The 17942-nt window shown below is 43.1% G+C and overlaps 1 protein-coding gene across 3 annotated transcripts in view; it reads right to left on the reverse strand.

The window, feature by feature from the left end:
• abca3b (ATP-binding cassette, sub-family A (ABC1), member 3b) overlaps positions 1-17942 on the reverse strand; it is a 67191-nt gene that overhangs the window by 19844 nt on the left and 29405 nt on the right. For all 3 annotated transcript variants that reach the window (XM_080724953.1, XM_080724951.1, XM_080724952.1), the window contains exons 11-18: positions 16297-16443; positions 15277-15406; positions 12533-12687; positions 11943-12098; positions 8417-8627; positions 7243-7393; positions 5041-5139; positions 455-653 (exon numbers count right to left, since the gene is read on the reverse strand). In XM_080724953.1, the coding sequence (XP_080581079.1) occupies positions 455-653; positions 5041-5139; positions 7243-7393; positions 8417-8627; positions 11943-12098; positions 12533-12687; positions 15277-15406; positions 16297-16443 (1248 nt within the window). The remainder of the gene's footprint in view (positions 1-454; positions 654-5040; positions 5140-7242; positions 7394-8416; positions 8628-11942; positions 12099-12532; positions 12688-15276; positions 15407-16296; positions 16444-17942) is intronic.

Below are 17942 nucleotides of genomic sequence, written 5' to 3' on the forward strand. Positions count from 1 at the left end.
GGAATGCAACAAAAAACTAAACATATTATTGAACTCAAGTCTCCATGGCGTGAGTAATCAATATAAGAAAAAGAAAAACATTTTGGGGGTGAACTACTCCTTTAAAACAAAAAAAACTAAAGAGCAATGGTCTTCACATTAGAGCAGTGGTTCTCAAACCTTTTCATGTCAAGGACGCAGACTCCCATCTGAAAAGATCTTGTGCCACGGTAACATTTTCTAAACTATTCAGACATTTTCAAAGAATGTCAAGATGTTTCAAAAATAACTGATATAGGGCCATGGTTGTCCCTGGACCCCACTTTGAGAACCCCTGCATTAGACTACTGACCACCATAATGGCCCGGTTCCAATTTGTACACTCTTTCAGAGTTACAACCACATATTATGGGTCCATTTGGTTCCTAACTATCCATCATTCATCTGGTTTCAAAATGGTTCATAAAAGACTCACCCCTGTGTTGAGCTTAATGTTGGAGCAGTCCTCTGAGATGAGCGTCCCGCTGTCTGTGAAGTCGGTGTTGTCCGTCATGCCACTGATGCTGCTGGCGTCATCTGTGGTCCAGTCGTGAGAGCGTCTCTCGTGCTGGTATTGCAGGGCGGGCAGCTGGATGGCCTGGATGTCCAGGCTGGAATCCACCAACTTCCCCACTCTAGAACACACACACATGTGTTATATAACCTGTAGTTATGATATACATACACAGAGAAATAGAATGTACAGGACACTGAAGGTAAGCACTGATGTATATTAGGGATGTTAATCGACGCATTATTTGCGAATCGACGCGTCGTGGCCGAAAATCGACGCGCCGATCGACTTTTTTTTCCGCTAAGCAGCAGCTGAGAGGAGAGCAGCACAACGGCGCATTACTTTAAACAACACAACGTATGCTGCACCCATCAGAACTTGCATCAAAGCCCTAATAATAATGATAATACATAATTGCTCTTCCTTGTTAGCATGGAGTCTGTTCTCTAGAGACTAGAAGCGGAGTGACAATAAGTCCATGGAACGTGCGGGAGCGCTGACCGCTCGCTCTCATATATCCCCGGTGTGTCGCATTAACGTTAACGACGAGTAGTGTGGTTTGTGATCATCGCACACAACGGCGACGCTGCCATTAACAAGCGAGCTTTCGTGTCAAGCATGCATGCAGAGGCAGGAGGTAAACAAAACACATCCAGTCCATAGAGTCGCACTGCTATGACGTGCGCATCATCCCGGTCCAGCAGTGTTTCTCAACCAGTAGTCCGCGGACCTGACTAGCGCCGCATGCATGCACAACAGTCTCCGACACAGACACACACACCCGGTCCTCTCACATTTGGAAAACATTAACGCTTATAACCTTTTTGAACAACGATTAAAACAGTCATTTTTGGGGGAAAAACTTTAGAAAAATTAAAAAATATATATATTTTTCGATTTTTCGACTCATACTTTTTGAGTCGCGGTGAGCATGAGTCGATCAACGCGTCGATTTTCGATGTAAAAAAAAAATGTATATATCCACCTCAGTACTACACAAGGCCTTTTGTTCACTAAATAATAATAATAATACATTATATTTGTAAAATAATACTTTTCATTCACAGGGAAAGTGCTATGAAGAGTGCTACATGGTAAAAGAAACACATGAATCCTGCAAATGACAAATAACTAACATAACCGCTCAAAAACCTATTAAAACGAACTGAATTAGAACAAAAAGAAAAGGGAAAAAAAGTCAAAACTAACTCAAACTAAACTATAATGAAAAATCCCAAACTATTATTATTAAAACATTGTTACAGTGTCTATTGTTCGTCATTATGAGTGCCGTGTAAGAATGGTGCTACATAAATAGCCAAGACGTTCCTCTCATTTATAATTCCACACAGTATTGAGGCACAGTGTCCCTGCAATCATGCCTTTTCTATGCATGTATTTAAGAACCACACATTACTACAAAGCACAATTGACCCTCTGATCCTCTCATTTCACTGTGTACCGGGATTTGAAAAGCTTTACTGTGTGAGAGACTGAGCAATGCTACCAATTCTCTCTTGGTTCTCCTCAACACCTCTGTCCATCTCTCTCAGTGTGTCTCCCTGGCTAAATTGATGCTGGGGTGCTTATTTTTGGGTCTCTAATCAATCATTAAAGGCTCATTAACACTCACAAGATGAAAGGCTGCCCTTTCAGCAGCTCACAATGAGGAGCTACATGAAAACCAAGAACAGAAAGTAAGGTTCTGACTTAAAGTGCCTTAAAAGAAAAACAAGGGGGGGAAAAAGGGAAAGCATAGAGAATTTGTGCTTTCAATTACCGGTATATCTATCTATAAATGCGAGAAGTCTCTGCGTGTGTGTCTGTCTGTAATCCGCGTATCTCAAGAACCGTTCGTCCCACCGGCTTCAGATTCGGCACGCGCGTTTTCCCTAACCGGCGCGAAACGTTCGGAATCTCCTTATGCGGGCTGATTGTTGACATCAGGCTGTTCCGGAGGAAATCGGCGCAAGCGCTGACTCATTGTGACATCACTTCATAAAAGGCTCTGACATCACGTACGCCACATGAGTCAACAAAAAATCTCTGTGAGTGAGTGTGTATGTATGTAATCCGCGTATCTCGAGAACCGTTCGTCCCACCGGCACGCGCGTTCTCCATATATGGAAATAAAATGAATGCCTGTATGCAGAGCTGATGTCTGACATCAGAGTTTTCCGCAACCGGTACTGTGTGTGCAGAGATCTTCATATATGGGCATAAGTGGACAAAGACAAACAGATGGTCAAAATGGGTCCTATGACAACAGGTATATTAGGGTTTGCATTAAAGGGTGGGGCATTCATGGGGTTTGCATTAAAGGGTGGGGCATTCATTCCCTATTTCAAATTCGGCACGCGCGTTCCCCACCGCAGCAGGTAGTGCAGTGCTCGGCCTCGACCCGACCCGATACACGATTTTCTGGAACCAGCACGAAAGGTTCGGATTCTGATGTCTGACGTCAGGATTTTCCGGAACTGGCACTGTGTCTGCATAGATCTCCATATATGGGCATAAAATGGATGCAGGCATATAGATACAGATATCTCCATATATGGGCATAAATGGACACAGGCAAACAGATGGTCAAAGATCTCCATATATGGGCATAAAGTGGACGCAGACAGACAGATACACATATCTCCATATATGGGCATAAATGGACACAGGCAAACAGATGGTCAAAACGGGTCCTATGACAACAGATATAATGGGGTTTGCATTAAGTTTGTCTCCTCCTCCATCTGTTTGTCTGTGTCCCTTTATTCCCATTATGGAGATCTCTGTATATCTGTCTGTGCCTCCGACTGTGTTGCAGACACAGTGCCGGTTCCCCCTTTAATGCAAACCCCATTATACCTGTTGTCATAGGACCCGTTTTGACCATCTGTTTGAAAAAGCGACAGAGATCTCATATATGGGCATAAAATGGACGCAGATAAACAGATATCTCCATATATGGCATATATGGGCATACAATGGACGCAGAATCACAAGGATCTCCATATACGGGCATAAAAGGGACACAGACAGACAGATACACAGATCTCCATATATGGGCATAAAATGGACGCAGATAGACAGATATCTCCATATATGGGCATATATGGGCATAAAATGGACCCAGCACTATAACTGCAGTGATCTCCATATATGGACATAAAATGGACACCGACAGACAGACAGATACAGATATCTCCATATATGGGCATAAATGGACACAGGCAGACAGATGGTCCAAACGCGTCCTATGAAAACAGGTATAATGGGGTTTGCATTAAAGGGCGGGGCATTCATCCCCTATTTACATTGTTCCGAGTTGGCCAGGTCGCCGACTAGACGCTGGGCCGCCCAAAGGCCGGCCCAGCTTCTAGTCATTAATAATAATCTGAGCTCCAGTATTTTTCCAGTATAGTTTTTAATTCCATGCCATTGGTATTATGTCTTATATATGATACAAGGGATAGATCGGGATGTCAGTGGTTCTCAAAGTGGATTCCAGTGAATCTGTGGGTTCCTTTAGGGGGGTCTAAATTGACCCATACAAGTCTGTAACTCTGACAATGTACAAATGGAAGCAAATGAACCCGCTAAGGTTCATTTGGTTCCATTTGTACACTGTCAGAGTTAAGGGAAAACTTGACATTTAGAAGTTGGAGAATCACTGGGATAGATGACTGTAGCCGTAAGCTGCTGTCCACTAGATGGTGCTGTGGCTCAACTATGCACACCTCTAGGTTTCCTTGTTTATATCATGGAACATTGTTTCCAATGCTAAGTAACAAGACAATGTTTTGTTCTCGCTGCATGAGTGCAAAAAAAAATAGATAATAATAAACTGAACATCCATTTGTCAAGAATGGGAGCTATTGAGCTAACCATGAAAAAGTGGTGGTGGGCACCAGAAAACCAACATATTGTGTAATTTACACCGTGTAAAACAGTGTCTCCCAAACACTGGGTCGGGACACACTTTTATGACACTTTTCCTCCAAAAACTTTTTTTCAGCACTTAACACAGACGGTGCCGTATGTAAAGTGGGCCTCTTATATTGCCGTTTCGCCACCAAAATGGTACAAAGGGTTAAAAAATAGTGTGCATTTATTTCTCAATTTCTTTAATTCCAGAAATGTAAAATCGCGATGCATTGTGCGCTTGTAGATCACTATCTCACCAAGAGACCTCCACACCATGACCCTTTCCTTTGACATGGCTTCCATAGACGCCAACTTTTATGCACACCACTGGGTGCAGAACCCAAATCTATAGCCCCCCGTCTATAGCCTATAGCCGACATTTGCATGTGTATGCGAGTGTGCTACGTGCTACTACGGGCGCGCTCCCCACCAATGAGTGGACAGGTTGTCAGAGTGAATGGGTGAGCTACTGTAACTGTAATTGTAATGTAAATCTGACAAGGTGCTCCTCATTATGGCCGGGTGCTTCTAGCTGCGTCGCCACATCCGCAGTGGCGCCGCCAATGAAGGCTTCCAAACTGTGCCCGTACCTGAGGAAGACTTCCTCCATGGTGGTGACTGAAGCTCCATAGCTGGCGATGCCCAGCTCCTCCCTGTTCATCTCCAGCTCAGCAAACAGCAGTTCAAACCTGAGAACCAAACAACACAACACCGTCATTAACAACACATTAAGACCTGAGGTCTATTCTACAAAATGTCTAAATCCTAACCATTTTCTGAAACCCTTATTGCGACCGTAGGGAGCAGTTAGTATCAAAACCACCGCCTCATGTCAGTCAGTCAGTCAGTCACGCCTCAAGTCAAGCTCTATAGCAGTCCTTGTCCCTTTTATGCCAATATATGGAGATCCTTGATGTTATTTGGGAATGCCCATATATGGACATATTGTGTCAGTCTCATGGGGTGTTCACTTCTCGCCCATAGCCACTTAAACCATATCGAAAAACGGTTGAAAACGACATGGCACATCTCAAGGGGTTTATTCTGATAAAGAAACTTGAAAGGAAAAACAGACTGGGGAACATATCCCACTGAGATTTCAAATGGATCGCTCAATAGTGCCCTCAGACACAGGAGTGGCAAAATGTCAACAACATTTTTGTTATAAACCAGGATAAAAAAAAAGAGCTTTGACATCTCTGACATTTTTGGAAAATGCATGGGCTTAAATCAAACCACATTGACAGCAATGAGTTTCAAACAAAATGGAAACAACGGTGAGATAAAAGTGTTGTGTGTTTACGTGTAAGATAAATGTCCGGAGGGAAAAAAAAGAATGGCCAACTATAAGACGATATAGTTTGGTCTAGAGAGAAAGAAAGAAGTGAAACAGGAATAGAAGCATTGATTTCAGTGCTGCAGTAACAGCGGGGTGAATGGACTCTACACGAGCTGTCTCCGGCCTCTCGCCAGGTTTAGCAAGTACTGGGCTACTGAGAGGTGTTAATGAGACACATTGGAAATGGAACACTCTGCTGTCCTCCGCTGACCCACGCCTGTTCACCACCACACATTTTCGCGTGGAATCGATCTATAGTCAGAATGGAGTGTAATGGTTTCATTAAATGTCATTGGACTGCAATGACCTCCAGTCTTCTTCCGCAGACTGACTTGCTTCCTCTCCTAACACTTACTTATTACCTTTGTGTTTGCACTTATATTGTTTGGTTATGATTTAGATAGATGAGATGAGACACCTGGTAGTTTTGTTATTTTGATAGATGCTAGTTACGTTATTATAGATGTATTCCTTATTTTATAAATTCTCCTTTACTTATCCACTTAAAGGGAGTTCCGCTACGTATCAGCCAGTTATAGGCAGGTGCAGTGCCTCACAGGAGGACACGGCAGCAACCATGAGGAACAAAGCACTGGGGCATCTCTGACTAAGTACAAACTGACTAACTTTTCGATGCCAAGTACATCTTCATTAGAGTCATGACTCTGGTGACAGTCAACAACACATTTAACAAACTGAAGAACAAACAACTGCAGAGTGCAGACCTCTGTTTTTAAGGTCTGAAGTTGCATCTTAATCACCCAAAGGGATAAAGTGCTCCACTTTAATGTCTTTCTGGGCCTGATTCTAGGACAACGGGCGTAAAAAGATGCTAGTTAAGTTATTTATATAAAGTAGATAGCCTGCTTTCGTCCAGCTACATGTACTGCCCTCTGTGTATCAATCTTCTTATTATCTTGTATCAATCTTCTTATTATCTTATAAATTTATCTTGTATAGTTTCAATGTACAGATTATTATTTTTGATAGTAATAGAATATTGTTTATTTAGACCAGTGGTTCCCAATCTTTTTAGGTCGAAAGGCCCAAAAGAGAGATAAGACATTTGCCCAGGACCCAAACTAGTGAAAACAGCGGATCTACAAGCGCACAATGCGTCACTTGGCGCCGCATTGCGAGCATGTAGATCGTCTATTTTCACTACTTCTTAATTATTATATACTGTGAGGTATTCATTTATCATGAAATTATCCTCCGTCAGAGTTGCATATCCGGTACCATTTAAATCCTCTATAATGCGATGCGTTGTTAACTTGTAGATCGGCTATTTTTCTGGGCAAACGTTCCGCACCAGGATAATGGATGTTGGGGATATTTAGATTATCGCCATAATATCGTAAATCGCAATTTCTTTGGTCACAATAATCACGGCATGAAATGCTCATATCGTCCCATCCCTAATGCATACATACTGGGGAGGAGTCTCTCTCACCTGTGGGTGCTCTCCTTGGGCAGTATGTAGGAGAGCTCTGCGCCGGCGCTGCTCTCCAGCGTGGCGTTGGGAACATACATGTGGACCAGGCGGGTGATCTCCGACACGTTGCAGAGAGCATCCTTCACAATGACCATGTGGTACCCAGCACCTGGTGATGGAGGGGATTTGAAGGAGTTACGCCACTTTCATGTTTTCCACATCTTTCGCCTGTGTGTGTGTGTGCGTGCGTGCGTGCGTGCGTGCGTGTGTGCGTTTGATCCCTGTAAACCTTCAGGCCAAAACAGAGCAAGCCGATCGTTAGCAGACAGCAGCAGCGGTAACAGTGTCAAGGGTCTTCAGTGATCACTTAAAACATTTGTCCAATTCCCCGACATAAAGCTCTCTCACACAGAACCCCTGCTGCTTCTGACCCGGCATCATTATGGTGTTAAAGCTTTAAACTATCCAGTGCTTTGGTGACTCACACCCACAACATTGACTGGAGAGTTCTCAGTTCTAAAACCAAAAGAGGATTTTCTGTCAGTACTTTCCTTACTCTGTATCTGTAACTTTGTAACTGCTGTGCTGCCCACAGAGTGGGATCAATAAAAGGCATCCATCTATCTAAACTATTGTGGGGGGGTCTGCAGCATAATCAAGCCTGGCGCCAGGAAACAATGGCTTAGGGGGCCGTGAGCTCACTTTTACTGCCAGGTATTAATAAATCAATCCAACTGTTCTCTGCCATTAGATTTTTAAGCAATATTACACAAGAGGGTGTGCCATATTGTCAGATATCATCACGCCTGCATTGCCTCAGGAACGAGCCCGAAGGGCGAGTAACGTTGCACAGAAGTGATGATATCTGATATGGCACAGCCTCGAGTGCAATATTGCGATTATACAACTGTTGCTCTAAAAAAAAACATTATTTTTAGCTACTATGTCTCTGAACTCTGCTAGCCAAGCATAGTGCTGGGACAGGCAGCCCCAGCAGATTTGTTTGCGATCAGCACAGCTGATTTCTTTCATTGATGAGAGTGGTACATAATGCTGAATATAATCACGGTCACATGATTGTTTCAACCAATCAGATTACTTCGTTGGAACTACCAGTTGTATCATTTTTCTTAAAGATGCTAGCAGAAAATGTGAGTACTTTTTCCACCACTGCCACTTCCCGCGCGCTCACCGTATTTGTTCTTGAGGAAGAGTGGCGAGCCGCAGCACTGCAGCTCTCCCCCCGCCATGATGGCGATGCGGTCGCCCAGCAGGTCGGCCTCGTCCATGAAGTGCGTGGTGAGCACGATGGTGCGCCCGCGCTTCTCGCCCTGCAGCAGGTCCCAGGTGGCGCGCCGCGCCGACGGGTCCATGCCTGACGTGGGCTCATCCAGCATCACCACCTGAACAGTTGGAAGTTAAAGTCATTAAAGTGTCATTACTGCAATTTACTGTAAATACTCTGTTACAAGTAAAAGTCTGTTATTCAAAATGTGCTCGAGTAAAGGTACAAAAGTATGGGTATAATAATGTAGTTAAAGTACCAGAAGTACAAAGTGCTCATTATGCAGAATGTCGTATTTCACTATTCAAATGTATGAAAATCTTTTTGAAAATAGCAGATCTACAAGCTCACAATGAGTCGCGATGTGACGGATTGTGAGCTTGTAGATCGGCTACTTTCAAAAGGCCTAAATGTATAGGCCTATTAGGGCTGAAGAGGGTTTTTTTAAGAATCTAAATCTACAAAGTAACTAGTAACTAAAGTTTTCAAATCTTACAATATTTGCCTCTGAGATGTAGTGGAGTAGAAATAAAAGTTTTGAAACCTGAACATTTTGAACATTGGATGTATGAGAGTGAGAGACAGACAGAGGGAGGGACAGTTGAAAGGAATGAGATGAGATTGAAATGTTAATAGAATTACACAGGGGCGCAGGAGGCATTTTAAAAGTGAAGGGGACATATCTGGGAGGTATGTGCGCGCACATAGCGCGCGCGACAAATTTTGGGGTATCCCCCCCACTTTTGGCCCGAGGAGGGGGGGACATATCCCCTCCACTTGAGCTGAATTACACAGTTGTTTTACGCAGATTTCAAGGCAGGCAGGCCACTGCCTGCCTGTCACTAGCAATTCTGGGCCTCTAGGCCAGAAATCTGTATGGGCCCCCCCATGCAAGCGGAGAACCGGCCAACCGGGAACACTTTGTTACTGTTTGAATGACATGTCTCACAATGATATGGTAGCCGTGATCGCCTCAGCAATCATGTTCACCTTATTTGTCAAATTGTAACACCATTTACCATTTTTTCTCACTCTTTTAGTTTTACTATTGTAGCCTAAGCAGGCTATAAACAAACATGTGGTGTCTGGTGTAACAATTTGACAATGCTAGCTCTTGAAACAAAGTCCAGGAATTCTAGCTTGATCTAACCATGATCAAGCTACACATAATCATCCATTACATGCACACTCAGATACAGCTACTGTATTATTAATGCAGTATAATCCACCCATGAAATAAAAAGTGCAGACCACCATCATCACCAGCAAGTGAATGAGACACCAGAACTCTGACTTGAGCCCAGCCTCCCATGCAAGCCAATATAAAACAGTATAACAATAAAACACTACATTGTATTTTTAGTAGCAGCTTAAATATGTGCAGGTGTTGTGCAGAATATACAATCACTAATCAATAGCAGCAGTGCTCAAGCAAATGCACATGAGGAGTGAAGCATATAGGAAATAGAATAGGAGGAAAAATAAGCAGTATAGGACTATTCAGATTGGGTGAAGTATGAAAATGATTAGCCTACATGCAAAAATGAGTCTGCATGCAATCAGAACTTTGGCTAGTTAGCTAAGCTATGGAAAACAAGGGTTGGCTATAATGATCTGAGAATACATCTACTGTATAACAGGCTAGATCATATAAGGCTATATGAGAATGGCATAACATGACATTCTTGTGTGTACTGTGTGTATGCACATACATTGTTTTAACAGCAAAGTCAGTCAGTGCGTTTAATCTACAGCAAGATCCTGTGAACATTTTGGGAGTTCACAAAACAATAATACTGTGACTGACTGAAACAAAAATATTGTGATGCCTAGATTGTTAATTTTGTATGACATAATCATATGACTACTAGATAGATGATGGGATATTATACAATTATTGTTATTACTAGGGACATCCAGCAGTTTAGTTTCTAGTATCTCCATCTATCTCTCTGGAAGAGGTTGCACATGAACTCTGCAGCGGCCGCACTGAGGCGCTCAAACACAAACACTCTAACATTAATCCTCACACTACTTGACACTATTACCATACTTTAGATAACTAGTCATTGTTGCAACAAACCAAACCATTTTTCACTTTTCACAATTTGGGAACCTACATACATTCATAACGTGATGTGATTGTGATCAACTGATCATGTCACTTAGCAAACAGGTGTTTCGTTCGAAACACTTGCGTTTGTGCTTAAAACGTTATCCATGCTTATTGCTTAATGGTGTTGGATAAAGAAGGAAGAAGGAAGAGGGGAGAAGATTTTCTGTTGCATGCTTACCCACAGACATCAGCTGCTTCCTTGAGTGTAAACAGTCAAGCTCTCCTCTCAGTTTACAGTAATGAAACATGCTGCTCTATGTTACATTACGTCTTTTTTTCTCTCTCTCCCTGTCTCTGTTCAATGCTGTTGTGTGTGGAAGAAGCCGGGGGAGGGTGGAGCGAACAGAACCTGAAAGTTGATTTTATGTTTGCAGTCTTTTTTTTTTTTTTTTTCTCCCTGTCTCTGTTCAATGCATGCTGTTGTGTGCTGAAGAAGCTGCTTTACAGTCAGGACCGGGGGAGGGTGGGGCGAACAGAACCTGAGAGTTGATATTATGTTTGCATGACCAATGAAAAGACTTTTCCATTACTTCAGATGATCATAATTATCCTTTATAGCACACCTAAGTTTCACAACCATAACATGATGCAAGCGGACACACAAACCGCAAAGCTACTATAGGTCTCAAAACAACGTGAAAGCAGGAGAAACCATTTTAGCTTTATAAGGGGTGAGTATATAATATAGGGACCCTCAATTATTTAAATTGTATCGCTCATTGGTTTTATTCCAGCAGTAATTTTAAGTTTTTAGACACAAATGATAAACATAATAATAATTATTATTATTATTGGGGGAAAAAGAGTTTTAATCCAGACTTTTTGACTGGGGGGGATATCCCCTCCACCCAAAAAAAGTGGGGGTGTTAATCCCCCCCATCCCCCCCTATCTCCTGCGCGCATGGAATTACACACAGAGGGTTGTTTTATTTCCCCATAAATGAATGCCCTACGCGATCATACTAAAGTGTACCACAAAAGTATCAAAGTGAGGAATTTGAGCTTTTAGATCTGCTACTTTTGCTGTTTTTGAATTTGGATCCATGAACAGTAACCGTTTTGGACAGATGAGATTTCCACCCAACAGAGACAATATATACTACCTAATAACCATACTGTATATTGTATTTTCTGCATTTATTGATACATATTTAGTAAGTAGACTGACAGGAAATGGGGTGAGAGTGACACGCATGCAAAGGTCGTCGGGATCGGGACTCGAACCCACAACACGCTGTCAGGCTGGATTAGCAGCCTTGGTGCCCAGAAGGTTATGCCAACCGTCCTGGCCAAACAAAGACCAATATATATTATAACCTTGGAGTCTCCGGTGAGGGCGATGCCGATAGACAGCTTCCTCTTCATGCCACCAGAGAGGGTCTTGGAGCGCGAGTGGCGCTTGTCCTCCAGGTTCAGGATGCAGATGATGCGGTCCACTTCAGCCGGGATCTGCTCCTTGGGGAAGCCTTTCAGCTGTGCACAGAGAAAGAGAGGGACAAGTAACCAGAGTAAGTAGAATAAAGTAACAGCTTTTGTCAAAATGAACCCATGAGAAGACAGCAAGTGGATAGCCTTGGGTAGTGTAGTGTAGTGTAGTGTAGTGTAGTGTAGTGTGTGTGTGTGTGTGTGTGTGTGTGTGTGTGTGTGTGTGTGTGTGTGTGTGTGTGTGTGTATGTGTGTGTGTGTGTGTGTGTGTGTGTGTTCTTTCTAAGTTAGATTTGCCTCCGTTGCAATGGAACACTATTCCCTTTCGATTACACATAAATTATTTAGTTTTGAACGTAATTATTCCACTTTTGCTTTGACAATGTGTCAACGTATGTTTTCTCATGCCAATAAAGTCCTTGGAATTGACTTAAAAAATGTGTTGTGTGCGTGCGTGTAGTATGTGTGTGCACGGGCCGTACCTGTGCATAGAAGAGCAGGTGCTCCCGGACGGTCAGATTGTCAAACAGCACGTCGTGTTGAGGACAGAGGCCCAGGCTGCGGCGGATCAGAGCCATGTCCTGACAGATGTCATAACCGTTGATGTAGGCCCGTCCACTGGTGGGCGGGAACAGGCCTGGGCCATGAGCACACACACACACACACACACACACACACACACACACACACACACACACACACACACACACACACACACACACACACACACACACACACACACACACACACACACACACACACACACACACACACACACACACACACACACACACACACACACACATCCCATTACATCAGTAGTTCTTAACCTTTTCTGGCCGTGACCCCCAAAATAATCATATTTTAACTGGGGATATTTTAACCCCCCACCCTGATCAGCACTAAGAGTTGAGGCATTACATTTTGTATAACACGGTTCTATTGTGAAAATAGCAGATCTACATGCTCACAAGGCCTCGCAACAGCATAATATTTGACAATTTGACCAATGTTTAATTGTGTCATGTACAATTATTTAAAAAAAATATATATATATATATATATATATATATATATATATATATATATAAAAAGAAAGGCTTTTGAAATGTAAACTGTATATAATTTTTAAATGCAGGAAAAGAAAATGGGATTTTCACTCGAGTCGAGACCCATAAAAATTGGCCCAGAAATGGGTCCCGACCCACTGTTTGGGAAACAGTGCGACTACATTACATTACAGCATCCGGGCGGTGTTAAATGACCTCACACTGATGCCTGAGCAGTTGAGCAAAGTCAGCAAACTGCAGCTGCTCCCGTACTACTGCACTACGGTTCTCAAATGTATGCTTTTGCAACCCCACTTTCATATATAAAACTGTCAGGAATGTACAGCTAGTGAGCTAGTTTGAACTGAAAATAGATGTTTGGCCATTACATTGGTCTACTTTGGCCACGTTCACAGACTTGCACATGGCCTTAATTTAAATAGTAATTTAACCCAGTTGCAGAGAAGTAAGACATACTTGACATACACATAAAAAAACTGCATTAACGTTGTTGCATGCACACGCACGCACGCACGCACGCACGCACGCACGCACGCACGCACGCACGCACGCACGCACGCGTAAAGTATAGTCAAATGCACAATGCGTAATCAGAATCATATTTTAATCTAGTATCAAGTATCACTTTCATTCAAAAGCTGGAAACTGTTTAAGTAATCAAAATATACTCTAGAGAACCAAAATTATGAAACAATCTAATCAAAACAAGAACAAAATCTTCTAGTATGCAATTATTGTGTGTGACTGCAAAGAGGGGAAATTAACTGGGTCACTCAGGATTAGTTGGACAGGAGTTGAGTAGAGTCTCATACAAGTGGAGCAGTAAACTTTAACTACAGACCATCACCTTCTATTGTTTTCTTAACTAGTTCAGTGCCAAACGATCTTTCAGATCAACTATCTCACTATGGACTTCCCTGCCAAACGACTTAAATCGACTTTTACTTAGAAAAAAATCTAAAAAAAAATTTTTTTGGACCCCATTGAATCTAGTAAACATGATTTCAATCCCGATTTTGTATGTTCCACCCCCCATACAACCCCATCTTTCATACAGGGCAGCCATCTTTGCTTACATAACATGTAAAACATAATGGCTATTTTCTCAAGAATGCCTGAACGGATTTCCAATCTGATTTTTTTGTTTGAAAGCTGTGAACAGCCTGCACAAACATGGTGCATGATCTGTGCATGGGCGTGCATGATCTGTGCACTATAAATTACATGGAAGTCTATGGAGATTTATGGCAATATGAGCCAAAAAGCCCATATTAATTGGCAGGGAGCGAGTTTGCTTTAGTGCCTATCCCGAACTAGTTCGGGATGATTTGGATCGTCCTGGGTGCCTATCCCGAACTAGTTGGGCTTTTTAAAAAATATTATTATTATTTTATTTTTTTCGAGCCGGGCCGCCGGCTCACCTTGGCCAGATCTGTTTACACGGCCCGCGAGAGCGTCGCGCCGCCGATATTTACCATCCACTCCAATGCAATCCAGGATCTTTAGAGCTCATTTTCTCTGTTCCATGCATATCCATGAGGTGTGCAAGGTTTAATCATGGCTAAATCGCCGAAAATAGGGCTTCTAAAATGCTTGGTAGCCAATTGCTAACTTCAAGCTAACTTCATCCTGTCCCTGTTGATGACACAAAGGAAAGTGTTCAGGCTTGTAATGGCTGCGCAGGGCTTGTGCTGTTACAGCGCTTGTGGATGGGTGTTTTCTATGGCCACTGGGCGCCCTCTAGTGGTGAAAAGGTGGCATAAAATGGGTTAAGTAGTCTAACCGCACCCGTTTTTTCTGTTGTTCTCAAAAGCAGCACATGGGCTGGACTGGACACCCGTTTTGACCCTCTTGCCCGCTCTAGGTGTAGAACATTGTAGCAACAGGTGTTGAAGCAATTTAAATATTCATCGCTTCCTGTTTCCTGTCGTTGTCGCCCCTCCCCACCCTCCAACACACACACACACACACACACACACACACACACACACACACACACACACACACACACACACACACACACACACACACACACACACACACACACACACACACACACACACACACACACACACACACACACACACACACTCTCTTCAACTGTAATGGAGTGTATTCAAGTTTGCCCGCATGCTGTGAGTGTTTAAGGTGGTCACCTGTCAGCATGGACAGCGTGGTGGTCTTTCCGGCCCCGTTGTGACCCAGCAACACAGTGATCTGTCCCTCGAACATGTTCACCGTGAGGTCCCGCACAGCCTGACGCGTCTTGTTGCCCAGAGTGAATTCCTGACGGGCAGCCAAAATCAAAAAAGGAATTTACAAACACACATTCTTCAGACCACCACTGAGGACAGATTAACCTTGCTGCTTTATTTACCCACTTCAAACCCCCTCCCTAAAACTAGGACGAAAAATGTTCGTTGACTACCTAAATAAAAACTAAGCTGATGTGATGACTAAAACTAAGGCTAAATACATTGATAATTTCGTCAACAAATAAAAACTAGACTAAAATGTTAGGGAGGGACTAGTGGAGAAGAGATCCAGTAGAACTAAGAAATTTTGTTTGGTTCCACTCAGTGTTGTGCTCTGAAAATAGCAGATCTACAAGCTCTCAATGCGTCGCAGCGCAACACGTTGTGAGCTTGTACATGTAGATCTGCTATTTTCAGCATGCAACCAAGAGTAAAATCAGGCATTACGACGCCATCAAGGCCTGCCAAAATACATTTTAGTCGACTAAACTGTAGATTTAGTCAACTAAAATCGTTTGATATTTAGCCAACTAAAACTAGACTTAAGCTGGTTGCACACTGCTGCGTATTTTCGTTGCGTTTTGGAAAGACTCTAGTCCGAAAAATTATAATACGCACACAGCGTATACATAAGGTGAGGTAGTTTTTTATTTATTTACGTGCTCTGAAACACAGCAGTGTGCAAAGACCTTAACACTAAAACCTTTCAGATGACCAAAATATGACTAAAACTAAACTGATTTTTGACTAAAACTAAATCTAAATATGTGGTCAAAATCAACACAGCCTTGCTGCTCATTTCCCCACAAACCCCCTCTGTACATTCAATGGCAGAGCTCTCCATCTGTGCCCTTGTCATGACAGGATTAAAGCCAAAAAGGGGCTGCCCCTGTGAGCCTCGGTGGTCATTCCGCTGCTCACCTTGGCCAGATGCTTGATCTTGACCCCGGACACCAGTCCAGCTGGCTCCTCCTCGATGAACTCGCCCTTCAGGGCCTTCTCGGCGTCCTCCTCCTCCTCCTTCTCGTTGACCAGGGCCATGCGGGGGCTGCTGCACCAGTAGGAGGGCTGGGGACGGAGACAGAGGGGTGGACGGTGAGGGCAGAGGGAATGGAGGCGGACATGGATGGCCGCAGGGGTCGACACCAAGCAAGGCAGTGTTTCTCAAACTTTCACATTTCAAGGGGTCTTCAACAGGGGGTCCTCAGAGTTACTACAGGGGGTCCTCCAAATCTTCCAATCTTTTTTATCTTAACAACTTGAACCCTAGTGTCCATATTCTGAGAACTGTAGCCAAAAATAGCAGAGCTCACAAGTTGTGAGCTTGTAGATCTGCTATTTTTGGCAAAGAGGTTTGGTGTAGAGGGGAAAAAGAGCAGACTAAGTACAGAGTAAAAGGTCAAGTTTATTAGATAATAACTGCTCAAGTGGTTAAATATCTGAAAACACAAATTGATATGAATCCAAAATACACTGATGATTGTGGTGTCAAACAATGGAACTATCCCTGCTTCATCCCTCTCTCAACTAAGGGGTCCTTGGTCTGAAAACGTTGAAGACCCCTGTTCTACAGGTCAAATTTACAAAGAATGTTGTCAAATACCCTTCACACAGCGAACACAGTTCAAAGAGCAAAGCATACAGCAAACGGTGCTGTGACCGACAGTGAGTGCGCATAATCAATAAATATTGATGACCTGCTAGTTAAAACCGCTGGTGGGAGTGTAGTGAACTGTTAGGACTGGAGTGTGCACGGCACACAGTCTGCGTCACTCAAAGTGGAAGTTAGGTTTGTGTCTATATGCCCTATCTATGAGTATAGGGCATTTGAGGTGTTCACAATTGAATGAACTCAATGACCAGACATAAAGGTCAATTGCCACAAGACACTCATTGCACAGTGGTTACATCCTCTTGTCAGGAGTGATGATGCAAAACGATACCAGGAACACATTAATGCCCTGTGTATGTACGTAATTGCCCTTTTTTTCTTTGGAACATTGAGGAAATCGCCTACCGAGAGGAAGAATGGCAAGGCATTCAGAGGAAAACTATAGAAGGTCGCAGGCCGAGGACTGACGTTGTTGGCATTGTCCCAGTAATGATCGACACAGCTGGGTACACCCTCGTGAATAAGACTACTCCCTGATAAAACTCCCTGGAGCTGTTCTGCCATCTCATATTGTCACTGTTGCGCAGAAACCTTGGATCCAACGTAGTTATTACACAAGCTCTTGTGAACAATTGGTAAAATATTTATAAAAACCCACTGACATTCATAATCGCATTCAATCTGACGTCTCAAATAATTATAGGCTGGCCAACTGCTGGGCTCCAGTTTAAGAAATGATTTATTGCTCCCAATGAGTGACCGAGTGACGTTTTGACCCTACACACTCTCTTCATCAGACAGCTAGAGAGTGTGTGGCTCAAAACATCACTCTGGCAGCCACTGGCCGCAATAAATCATTTTTAAAATGGAGCTCAGCATCATGCGAGCTGTGTTCCCTCTTTTCTTTCTTTTTACGGTTTGGCTCAGCGCCTGCCTTATTTGTAATAGATGTGCA

Source organism: Nannobrachium achirus (genome assembly GCF_963921795.1).
Source record: "Nannobrachium achirus genome assembly, chromosome: 4".
In the NCBI taxonomy this organism is placed as follows: Eukaryota; Metazoa; Chordata; class Actinopteri; order Myctophiformes; family Myctophidae; genus Nannobrachium; species Nannobrachium achirus.